This window comes from Anthonomus grandis, chromosome 11 (assembly GCF_022605725.1).
Source record: "Anthonomus grandis grandis chromosome 11, icAntGran1.3, whole genome shotgun sequence".
NCBI lineage: Eukaryota > Metazoa > Arthropoda > Insecta > Coleoptera > Curculionidae > Anthonomus > Anthonomus grandis.
The window spans coordinates 26,799,098-26,812,013 of NC_065556.1; the positions used below are offsets into that span (position 1 = coordinate 26,799,098).

At 32.5% G+C, this 12,916-nt stretch overlaps 1 protein-coding gene across 15 annotated transcripts in view; it reads right to left on the bottom strand.

Moving 5' to 3' along the window:
- Positions 1–745: 745 nt before the first annotated feature.
- LOC126742589 (uncharacterized) overlaps positions 746–12,916 on the bottom strand; it is a 182,786-nt gene continuing 170,615 nt past the window's right edge. For 11 of the 15 annotated variants that reach the window (XM_050449327.1, XM_050449336.1, XM_050449332.1 and 8 more), the window contains 5 exons: positions 9,539–9,613; positions 9,193–9,332; positions 8,907–9,119; positions 2,583–2,735; positions 746–2,529 (listed from right to left, as the gene is read on the bottom strand). In XM_050449327.1, the coding sequence (XP_050305284.1) occupies positions 2,521–2,529; positions 2,583–2,735; positions 8,907–9,119; positions 9,193–9,332; positions 9,539–9,613 (590 nt within the window). In that variant the 3' untranslated portion in view covers positions 746–2,520. Of the gene's footprint in view, positions 2,530–2,582; positions 2,736–8,906; positions 9,120–9,192; positions 9,333–9,538; positions 9,614–12,916 lie in introns of those variants that run through there. The other 4 variants (XM_050449338.1, XM_050449337.1, XM_050449331.1 and 1 more) reach the window with 2 other exon arrangements.

Below are 12,916 nucleotides of genomic sequence, written 5' to 3' on the forward strand. Positions count from 1 at the left end.
AAACAGGTACCTGCGAGTTGAGATATGGTCTGTTTGATGTTTAATCTGTTTAAATTTCGCTCTTTGTGACCACGAAAAGGTATTTGGATTAGAATTTATTATCCTCTGTAACTCGCTCAAGTGTGCTCAAATATCTGGTAAAAATAAAAAATGAAGTGTGTTTTACAATTTGGCAACAGTGGTGCATTCAGCTGTCTAACATCTCGTTATGGTGAATTAGCTTCTGGCATCACAACACAACTGCGCCAAAGTGATTATCTGCCGGCTCCAAAGTTGCCAAGAGAAGATTATTAGAAAATTTCCCTTTTTTTTAAATTTCTTAAATCGTTGAAGTTAGAGATAGAGCTTATCCGATTTCTAACCTGCTTGCTTGATAGTTGACACCAGCATTGTCAGATTCAAGATTAGGGATTTTTTTTTGATCGTTCAGATTTGACACCATCGTTGCCAGATGGTGATATTTTCCTCAAAGAGATGAATATTTTTTGGTGATTTTTCCTTGACGAAGTTATACCAAACTACTGGAAAAATTGTAAACAATTACTCCTGAAACAACGAAAAAATGAGATTAGCGTAGTTGCCACATGGTATCTTCCTAAGTCGGCCTTACATTCCAACTATGGCCATAGCAGTCATATTATTTGCTTTCAAGACTGTGTTATCTGCATATGCCCTATATTGTCAATCCATGTGCCATATTTACTTTGGTGCTTAATTGTTATCCCTCGAAAAAAAAACACCAATAAAACTTTAAATAAAATTTTATATATTTTTCTCTTGTACAGTGGTCAACAAAATGTGCTGCTTGGGATCCTAAACATTTATTTTACAAAATAACATATATTATGTAGTGTGCATATTATATAAGACTTTTTAATCCACATAGTCGAAAGTTTTCTTTGAGGTTCTTTTAAGGTACGTAACACATTAATAATAGACGTTTTTAATTGTACTAAATTTATTATTTTTATTGCCTCGGATATGTATTCGGTTATTTTTTTTGTAAATAGAATTTCAGGTACATCCCTCACCTTCCCTATGTCTCTCGTTCAACACAACTGGGTCTAAATAATAATTAATTGAGCCAAAAGTGTTTTAGTACAATTAAAAACTCTATTTTAGGAAAGGTTTATTTTTAGTAATAGCAGTTTTCCTTTAATATATCATATAATTATATATCTGACGTAGCACTAATAACATTTTTATACATTTCTCTATATTAAATTAACTATTTAGTACGTATGCTCTAACTTTGCCACCCAAAACTGTCAAAGTTAGAGCGTTTTATTCACTATATTATGATTCACTCAACTAGAATCTTATATAGTAATTGGTCAGGTGCACATGTATTTAAAAATAATACCAGGCCTGTTTGCAAGCACAACAATTGTTAGAACAGGCCCAGTACATAGAATAACATACTATAATATAGTTTCTTTAAAATTATACATACAGGAATCAATTGCACCACCTCATATGTATAAAATAACACGTTCTTTTGTAATATAGACTTCTAAATATGTAAAAATAACATTAACAATAGAAAATTCGTATATTTTTATCTTGAAAAATGATCAAATCCTTGTTGCACAGGTAAATGCATCATCATACAGGGTGAAGATAATATAGTTGAAGAAATTTTAGGCAAAGAGAAACTTATACAAGATGCTTGGACTGCATCATGGGACACCCTGCATATAGGAACATGTCGGTTTAAGTAAAGTATGATTCTGGAATGTATGCTATTAAATTTTGTGCAATTTGTTGACGTTAAACTATTTTAAGTGAATGATAAATATGGCACCCATTTTTAAACGTATAACCACATAAACAGTGAGAAACTCCCTATTCTAAACATTTACAAAAATAGGATTTGCATATAGTGGGAAAAAATAGATTTTACTTTCTAACGAAAAGGGGCCTACTGTTCGACGAAATATATAGATTCTTCCTATGAAAACTAGACTTTTCCACACTCTCGCTTATGGTATAAATCGAGGAGATCTTCAATCCGTCCCGGTTGGCGATGATTTGAAAATGTGGTACCGGTCGATATTCGTGATTGTACGGGGAACCCTGTAGTAGAAGTGGCCTTTTTTGCGAATCCGACGTAAACGATTTCGTCAGTAAACTGGACACGTGCTTCGGAGTCGATAATCTTATTGACAAAGGTCTTCGGGTGGATGAAAACGGAGCCTTTCCATGTAAAAATGCCAGTTCAGTTCTGCGCCTCTCCACCGCATTCTGATATACATTCGTATCTTTTTTTCCTTTGGCAAAGTTGTTGTAGTAAAACCTTAAAATGCTGCCGGAGTTCTTTTTGTTGTTTTGCTTCACGTTGCGGTTATTGTTATTCGAGAAAAATTGAATTTGAGGCTGCGGCGCTTGATAGTAAATCTTACTGAGGGTCGCAGGAGCGTTTGGTGACTTACTCACTACTTTACTGCTGGCTGGAATGGTTTGAGGTTTTAAGGAGCAGTTGCATGGTTGGTTCGCTTGGCAGGCTATTTCAATGCGTTGTCACACTTCCTAAATACAATGATTGAGTTTAATTTCATTGAGCCAGGATTTAAGTTACTAACCTGTAAGAACTTAATAGGACAAACGCCCTGGCGGTTATCACCAGATCGGATCATCACCATACCGTCGATTTCCTCGCCGATTTGAATCACGATCTGATCTCTTAATAGCATCAGCCCATTATCACCGTCTGAGACTTGCAAATTGTGTGTAACCTGAAATAAGTGGTTCAGTTTATCCCAAGTGGGTCAATTCGTGTGATTTTGTTATGATAAAATATTCATCTAAAATCGTGAGTGTGTTATTTGGATAATGTGTCAAGGTAATTCATTTAGTTATTACATCCGTATTGCATTGAATTAACTAGTTTTAGTAGAACCTTTGAATTAATAAAAATTACTTCAAATGTTTAAAACGTCTGAATAAGGAATACTTCACTATCAACTTTGCAAATCCTACTATGAGCACTACAATCACCATATTTAGTTGTGAAATCATAAAAGACATTTTAAGTTTAAAAAATTGTTTTTTTTTTGCAATTTTAAATTAAAACTACTTACTGCCAAGGTGAGGTCCCAAGCTAAGATTGTTTATTTTCTTTGTTTATTTTAGATATGCTCATAATTTCGCATTATTTTCAGAACTAATTAATTCAATGAGCATTTACTTAAATTTCGACTAACAGTAATAAAATGACTCTAAAATGTAATAACATTATATTATATTATATGTTGTGAGACAGTGACTTTGTGTTCGGCAATTTTGTATGTTGGTCTATTTGAGAATAATGGGTGAGTTTTATATCTTTATAAAATTATGGCTATTCAAGAGTCAGGACCATTCATTTATGGTCGAATAAATAGAGCCTCACAGTTTCTGGAGCACCCTTCGTAAGCTTCAATTCAAGATATAATCTGATTTGGTATAATTATTTCTTTATATTTCGATTAGTATATCGAGTCTTAGATATTTTATTTAATAAGTTTAATTGAAGCAGCGCTAGATACTATTTTTATGTTGACCTGGATATTACCTAATACTGTCTCAATTTTCCGGTAAATGTCTAGGAAGATGGTGAATTCTGGAAATTTGCCGGGAAATCTGTAACAGGTATTTTAAACGGAGCACATAAACAACTACACAACAGAAAAATATTTTTCTTATTATTGTAATTTTACTGATGATTCAAGAGGGATTGGCCATCACGTATTTTGTAGTTCTAGTTTTTCATATTTTTTTTAAAATTTTTAATTCATATCAGGATCATTAATGAAAAAAACTAAAAGAGATAATTTCTATTTTAATTTTTTGTACTTTTTGGATATAAGAAACAATAAAAAAAGCTTACTTTAAGCAACTTTAATTTGAAAATTTTACTTTAAAAATTAAAATCCCTAATTAAATTTAAAAAAAAATCCGAAAATAATTTCAAATAAAGAAAATTTAAAAATGTAAAATTATATTTTATAATTTCGAATAAAATAACTAAATTTGTTTAATTTACAGTTTTCATTTGGTTGGGTCCTAAAATTTAAAAAAAATTATATTTTTTTATCTTTAATGGAACACTAGGTTGAATTTTAAGTTAAGATATTGTAATTTTAAGGTTATTTTTTAAATTTTTTGTTCATAATTAGAATTATTTGCATTTTTTTAGAATTTCTATTTAAAGATTAAGGTTTGGCGTGAAAACTAAAGTTTGTAAAAATTTATTGAATAAAAGCAAAACATGGGACGTTGTATGAAATTTAAACCAATATGGTAGCAAATTCAAAAATTGTCAACGGCTAATATGGGTTAAGCATTCGTATAAACACTGTAAATCTACCAATTAACGACAAAGTTTGTATATTTCAATTTGAAATATGCAACGACATGCAAAAATGAAATGATGGCATAGAAATAAGGGGCAATATTTCATTGCTTCTATATTTGTTCCCAACTCATTCTGCGCCGGGTAATCATGAAAAATGATAATAAAATGATGTTGTCTTTTTCATATTTTATAAACATAATTTCTCGAACACCTAGTATACCGGGTGGTGCGTCGCCGAGCGGAAAATAGGAAATCCCATGTAAATTTTAAGGGGGTCAATTATTGGCTTCCCTGTACATTTTACAGAAAAAATGTAAGATAACTTTTTGAAGAGACCAATCTGGCAAACCCTCGTGCAAAGTTTCAAAAAATTTGAATAAGCGAATCTTGAATTATTCAATTAAATGTAATTGCAAAATTACCAAATTTTCGGTTCAGGTAAAACCAGACATTAGCAAACAATTTGTTGTTTTTTTTTCGTTTTATCAAACTCACAACCATGCATTCAAAGTAAGACACGTTAACATTACTTTTTTATCTAAACTTTTATTTAATATAACGATGAGGTTAAATCAATAACAATTATTATTATCGATTATTAAAAAAATAGTTTTATCATACTTCAATTTATTTTTCCATCAAGCCTATCTGGTCCATTTCAACCATTAAACCTATTGTTAGTAAATCCGAGTCCAAAGACATTGCAATTAATAATTGTAAATGTTTAACTCAGAAGATCGAAAATAGATCCAAAAAAAGAGAGAACAGAACTCTTAATATTTTACTAAGTGTGGAAAAATAAAATAAAATACAATAACTTTTTTAAAAATAATAGAGAATTACATAAAAACATCAATTAATCAAATGTTCAAACAACCCCCCATTAACAGCTAAACAATATCCTAACCGATCATAAAATTCATTTCTAACGTTACTAAGTTGATATTGGGAATTTTTATTACATTCTAACGAATTTGTAACTGGTTTAGCTTCTCAAATTTTACACTTTTATAAATGACACTTTTTAAATGACCCCACAAAAAGAAGTCATTCGGTGAAAGATCAGGTGACATGGCTGGCCAAAGTATCCGGTACCGTGGACCAATAATATTGCCGTTAAAAGCATTTTCCAAGCACTCTCTAACCATACGGGCATTATGGGCCGAGCAATCATCCATTTAGTACCAGATCATTTGATCTTCCTGAACAACTTCTTCCAAGGCGGGTCCAATTTAATTTTGAAATAAGTCCAAATAGGTTTCAGCTGTTAGGTTATAGTCCATAAAAAAGGGTCCAATGATATGGTGTCCGATAATTCCCACGAATACATTTGTTTTTTAAAGATATTGTGTCCGAGTATGAACAGAAGCGATGTTCATTTTCTTGGCTCCAATACAGGCAATTCTGAACATTTAGTTCATTGTTGAGGGTAAATGTACATTTATCGGTAAAACAAATATTTCTTAAAAAAATCCTATCATTATTTGCTCTTTTCATCATTTCAAAACAAAATGCCATTCTTCGCTCTTCATCTCCTTTCTGCAGCTCTTGATGTTTTTCGAATTTATACGAATAATATTTCTGTTTTTTTAAGGTGTGCAATACCGTTATATGATGTTATGTACCTCTTGCCCAAGAACCTTCGTACTAATCATCTTGTTTTCCTCCACACTCAGTAGAATATTAAGATCTCTGTTCTCTCTTTTTTCGGCTCTATTTTCGATATCCTGAGTTGAACATTTACAATTATTTATTACGGTACCTTTGGACTCGAACTTATTACGGTATAGGAGTATAATAGAGAAATTAAAACATTAATTGGTAGTTGAGCGTTAAAAGTAAGCAAAAACGTAAATCTTCGTTCATTTCTAAGCAAATTCGACCTCTTGGTTTTTTTTCGTCTGAGGCATGGTTTTCGCTTAAGAAAATAACAATACATTAAAACCTCCAAAAAAATCTAGTGAAAAATCAGGGTTTTTCAAAAAAACTACAAGATTTTGGAACAAAAAATTTATTTTTTCTTAAAAAATCCACTTGTTTGATTAATTTGATTGGACACCTGTTTCAGGCTTTTTTTTAATATTCGCAAAATTTTATTAAAAAAAAAATTATTACTGGAAAATCCAAAAAGTGATCATAACTCAATTATTACTCACAATAAAATTTTAAAAATTTGAATATAGAATCCTCAATTAATTTGATTTGACAACTGTTTCAGGTTTTTCCGGAAAAATTGAAAAATTTGTAAAAAAATTTTTAAAAAAAATTAATTTTGTTCCACTGGAAAATCTAATGCGTTTGTAACTGAAAATAATAATAAAATAATTTTGAAAATTTGCACACATATTCCTCATTTAATTTGATTAGATACGTATTTTAAGACTTTTTGGAAAAAATTGCGAAATTTTGAACAAAAAATATTTTCGGATTTTTTTTTCACTGAAAAATTTAAAAAGTAACCCTAACTCAATATACGGCTTTGGAAATTTGAGTACAAATTTCTCAATTAATTTGTTTGGGTACCTATTTCAGGGTTTTAAAAAAATAATAAAAATTTTTTAGAGGAAGATATTTTTTATTGACAAATACAAAAAGTGATTGTAACTCTGAAACGACTCATGACGAGGCATGTTTCTCAATTGATCGGATTGAAGACTATTTCGTTTTTTTTCGAAAAGTTGTTGCATTATTCTGAAAATGAGGAAGTTGATTTTTTCTACTAAAAATCGAAAAAGTAATCGTCATTCAAAAACTGCTCAGAATAAATTTTTAAAAATTTGTACACATATTTCTCAATTAATTTAATTAAACACATGTTTCAGGATTTTATAGATAAATTACAAGATTTTGAAAAAATCGATTTTTTTGACCAAGATCTTTCTTTCTTAATTATATTTAGAAAAACATTGAAAAGACAGAGATATATATATATATATATACATATCAGTGTTTTATATTTTAATTGTCTTTCTTTGTGTCTTTTATTTTTACACGCTAGTTTTAGGTTTTATATTGTTAATTATGAGTTTGTAGTTTCTCGAATCTTGCCTTGTTACCATGTATGTATAGCAAATATGCTAAATGAACATATTATTATTATTATTATTATTATTATTATAGATGCCATTCTAGCAAAATGATGAATTCTATTCTTTATAAATAGTTAATCGAATTTAATAGGTTATCAAATAATATTAAGGAATGTAGTTATATAAGAGAAATTAAACGTTGTTTAACGTTGTATTTTACTCTTTTAATATTTATTCGCGTACTTTTATTTTTACTAGTTTTATCAAGATATTGTAAATATGTTTTAAAAAATTATAATATATGTACTATGTAGCAATATTTTAAATAAATAAAGATTATTAAAATATATTTTTGAAAATTTAAAAGCAGATTTCTCAACTAGTTTGGTTAGACACCTGTTTCAGACTTTTTCAAAAAAGATATAAAATTTTGAAAGAAAAAGCAGTTTTTGAGGAAGTTGATTTTAAGTGATCATAAGTCAAAAATTGCTCAAAATACTTCTTTGAAAATTTGAGCACAAATTCCTCAATTAATTTGATTGGATACCTGCTTTAAGGTTTTTGAAAAAAATACATTATTTAAAAAAAAAAAATTAACGAAGCTGATTTTTTCCATTGAAAAATCGGAAATTATCGTAACGCCTGTTCATGGATTTTTTAAAAAATTGAAAAAACCTTTTTTTTAAGCAAGATCATGTTTTCCATTGACAAATCCAAAAAATAAGCCTCAAAAACTACTTAAAATATATTTTTGAAAATTTGTACACATGTTCTTTATTTCATTTGATTAGACACCCATTTAAAGATTTTTTGAAAAAGTTGTGAAATTTTGAAAAAAAAATTTTTTTTGATAAAGATGTTTTTTTCTAGAAAGGACATAAGTAAAAATTACTGAAAGTACATTTTCGAAAATGTTAATGCAGATTTCTCAATTGGTTCGAGTAAACACCCGTTTCAGGCTTTTTTGAAATAATTATAAAATTTTGAAAAGAAAAACAATTTTCGACAAAGTTGATTTTTTTCATTGAAAAATCGGAAAAATTATTATAATTTTACAACTACTCAAAATAAAATTTTAAAATTGTGTACACATATTCTGTTCCATACTACATAATTTTATTTATGACCTAGTGGCCATAGTTACAATATCTCGTAGTGAACTAGACTTAGTAGGAATAATACGACTCACTAAGTTAATCGTACTGACTTAGTATATGATTTAAATCTCATTAAAGATCCAAATTGTCCGCTTCTATTTAAATCAAAATAAATTATAAACAAGCACCTTCTTTATCTAATAAAACCCTAATTAATGTGCAGTTCTATACTGCACAAAGCGAAATAGTTCCTTCCCTTAATTTCCTCGGGCTTCTATGAATAAATCTTTTGAAAATATTTGATTTTAAACAAGGCAATCGCATCCGGAAACTAATTTGAAAGTTTATTAGTCTGTTCCGACGAGACTGTTAAATTATTCGTAATGGTCGAATTGGAAATTTCCCATTTTACATTTAAATGGGGGCCGTTTTTAATCGGATTACCTGCAGCGGTTTTTCCCCCGGAGACAGTTTGGAAACGTACTTGGACGGGAAAAAGCCCATCTTGCCCAAACACTTCCCTTTCCACCAGTCTGGATCTGACGTATCTATGACGGTCACTTTGTATCCAGCTTTCAGGTCCAACTCGTCTTGGTGTCTTGCCTTGAAGTTGTAGAGCACAACGTAGAGGTTCGTCGGAAGTAACCTATGCGACTTCTGGAATATAAATGATTAGTTTAAGATCCTCGATAATTTTTTTAGTTTGCAAGCAAAAATGGTTTATGCTTACTTTTCCTCCTACTGGACTAGGGCATGGAGAAGTACTGGCAGAAGAGGGACTCTTGTCATTATCATCTGGTAGTTCCACTGATGAGGTTCGAATGTTTTTTGCCGATAAGAGCCGTCTGTTGTGCACCGGACTGGATGGAGCTACATAAGATTTAAAGCATATAAAAAGTTTAATATATTTTTTTAACTAAGTGCAGATTCGGATAGCAAAGGTGAGAAAACTTTGCACCTAAATCAAAAATATCTTTGATTCAAGTGAATTTTTTTGGGTCAGCACTTGTAAGCATCCACTAGACCACTTACAAGAGCATACCACAACAAACAAATAAATTAATTAAAATGCATACTTGATTGAGTTTTCAGATCTTTTCGAACCGGATGAGTTGGAAGAGACCTTGGAGGAAGGGTAGTAGTGGCAACCACTGCAGTGAAACATGCAAGTTAGTAAAAAAAAAAAAATAGTGAAAACGTGGCGGTAAATTTTTTAAAATTAGGGTGAGTCAAACGGGGCAAAGGGTGCGAGGGGGTAGCCGTGCAAAAAAACAGGCGGCGCCTTGACGGACAATCGCAAAGTAGAAAGCTGGAAAATTTATTAAGAAGGTTGAATCCTGATATGGTTCTTGTCGTTTTGGGAAATTTCAATCAAATCAAATATGCTTTATTTATTATTTTATGTTGTAGACATAATGTTCACATCTAGGCTAAACCAAAGTAATTTAAATTCTATCGTTAAAATGAATATTCTTGAATACCGTAGCAACCGATTGACTGTCATTCTAAAGATATTTAATAACGCTTACATGGTGGTTGAAAAATCGACCATTAAAGACAATGCACCATACAACCAGTCAGTTTTGAGAATAGGAAGTCCTACCTAATAATTAAAGGAATCTTGTCTTAAGATAATTCTTATGAATTAAAGTGAATGTTTCGAGTGTATACAGGGAAGGTAGTGTAGAATTTTATTTGAAATAAAAAGTCGCTCACACGAATCCGTCACTTTAGCTTTATTCATGTACCTAATGGCACTTTTTTATATTTTTTACAAATTGAAATATCGTAAGTACAGGTTTTATGAATTAAAATTAAAAAGGGAATGGTGCTGACATCTAGGTTTCACTAGCTTATTAGCGGCATAAATGGAAATTGCATGTCACGTTGACAAGTGACAGTTGGCAATGAAAATCTAAAATTCGCCGGGAAAAAAAGCTTCTTTTCATAGTAAGATATAGGATTGAATTAAAGTCTGAAAAACTCAGTAAAAACCATTATAAGAGCATTAACTTAAACTATTTTGACAGATAACTTAAAGTTAACTTGTGAAATAACGTCACATGTCACAGTTAACTTCAAAATGTAGAAGTTGACATATATTCTGTCAATAATTTTGAATATAACCTAACACTAAAAAAACCTTGTATTCCTCGACATATAGATGGTAAAAGAACGAATATATCTCCTCGAGACTACCGGACTGTTATGTCATATAAAATGACACATTTTTTCATAGTTTTTAGCTTGCAGAGGCTTTCTTTCTAGAAGTATATCTAGGGCCAAGCCAAACCAAAATAAAATCACGAAAAATTCATCTTTGGACAGTAGCACATGGCGCTAATAACGTCTCAAAGACGAAGAAGAAGAAATGGGACGTTTATAAAACTGTATCATTTTATAACTCAGAGTAACTTGATGGTTAAAGTTAATTTTTGAAAAATATTTATAATACCGCCCCCCTAGCTTACGCAATCCAACTAAACATAACTTAAATTAACGTGCCTAAGCTAACTTTCCAAACGTGATCTAACTTAAGAAGGGATAACTCCCAATTCGTTGTCAATATGGAGCAAAATCTATGGAAAAGTGAAAAAACTGTTTTATAAATGTATGTAAGGAACATAACCCAGTAAATATCGGTCCAGTGATCGTCGATGTGCAGTAATAAAACTGCAATTTTATAACGCTTAGAACAAAACTTATAGAAGTAGTTGGTTAGTGGGGTTAGTGCCCTAAGTCGTTAATATTCCCATTTATTTTCAATTTAATACAACCCAGAGAAAATCCCCAGTAAAAACGAATTTTTATGATAAAAACTAAAACAACAGTAGAACTTAGCTAACGTAGCACAAACACACCTAACCTAACTTTTCAAACCTAATCTAACCCGGGAAGGAATAACTCCCAATTCTTGGATGGAAACACTGCTTTAAGTGATTTAAGCAAGTTGGTCCAGTAAATATCCTTTTAATGATTATGGATCTATCCCTGACCCTAATAAAACCGAAATTTTAAACAATTTAGAAAGGAGTACCCTAAATCGTAAATATTCCCATTTATTTCCAGTTTAATAAAACCCACAGAGGGGTTACAGTATTGGGTTGAATTGAATTGAATTGACGAAACAGTGGGCTGCCAAGGCAGTTGTGCATATAGGTCTCCTGATGGACCCGTCATGCCCCACCGGGGTTTACCAGAGCCCAACGGCCTTAGAGAAACCGATAAGGATATCTGGTCTGAAGGACTTAAAATCACTCGGTACACTGTGAAAGTGTTACCCAAGTATTTGAACCTGGCGCGCGTGAGTGCTGGGCACTCCCCGACTACATGGTCAACGGTTTCATCCTCCTCACAGCACCATCGGCATTCCGGGTTTCCGATATACCGATAGTATGGAGATGGCTTCTTAAGTGCCAGTGACTGGTTAAAAGACCTGTCACTAGCCGAATTTCGCGTCTTTTTAGGCGTAGTATGTATGTGCGCTTTGGCCTGTCTCATACCAGGGGACTCAGTCCATCTTCGGTGGGTCCACTTGTCCAGCAGACCCTTCATTGACGCGACCGCAACGCATTTGGCGATACCAAGTATGGGTTCTGGCCCCATCGGCACATTCGCGGATCCCAGTCTGGCAAGAGAGTCCGCTTCCTCATTACCTGCATGGCCTGCGTGGCCAGGTATCCAGACGAGCTGGACCCTGCATCCAACCTGTACCAGTTTTTTCAGGACATTTATGCACTCTAGTACAAGCTTGGAGCTTACAGCTCTGCTGTCCGAGCATATTGATACGACTGTATTGCGGTGTCCGCAGCTTACGATTTTCTGTCCGCATTTTAATACAACGAATACTTCGGCCTGGAAGACAGTGGCGTGCTCCCCCAGCGAGTACTGGTATGTGGGATCCCACCAATAAGCCCTGATCCAGCTCTGTTATTCATTCTGGAGCCATCTGTGTACCAGATGGTCCCCCTATTTAGCAATGCAGGTCTGTTGGAATGCTGTCACTCCTGTCTGCCTGCAATGTGCGTCACGAATTCCTCGCAGTCCATAGTCACTGGAGCCATGCAGTCACTGCCCATCAGAAGGAGAGAACATTCCTGTATGGCACGTGACCAAATTTTTGTAGCACGTAGCTCGCCGAGGACGTATAGCCTGTACGCAGTCCTCATTGCCTCGAATTGCACAACGAGGTCCAGAGGCGGAAGGCTCAGCAGAGTCTCAAGCGCTCTAGTTGGCGCCGTCCGCATGGAACCCGTTATGCTGAGACAGTATTGGGTTTTTAACTTTTTTGCCATTGTTTCAATTTGCTTGAAATATCGTATTTCAGTTTTCATTATGATATTTTATCTACGAAATAACAAGAAAACATGCTAATTTTTAATATTCCTTAAATAAATATTTACATTTTTTTTATAATGCTACTCTCCCACTTTCCAAGGACTCTATTTTGTCGC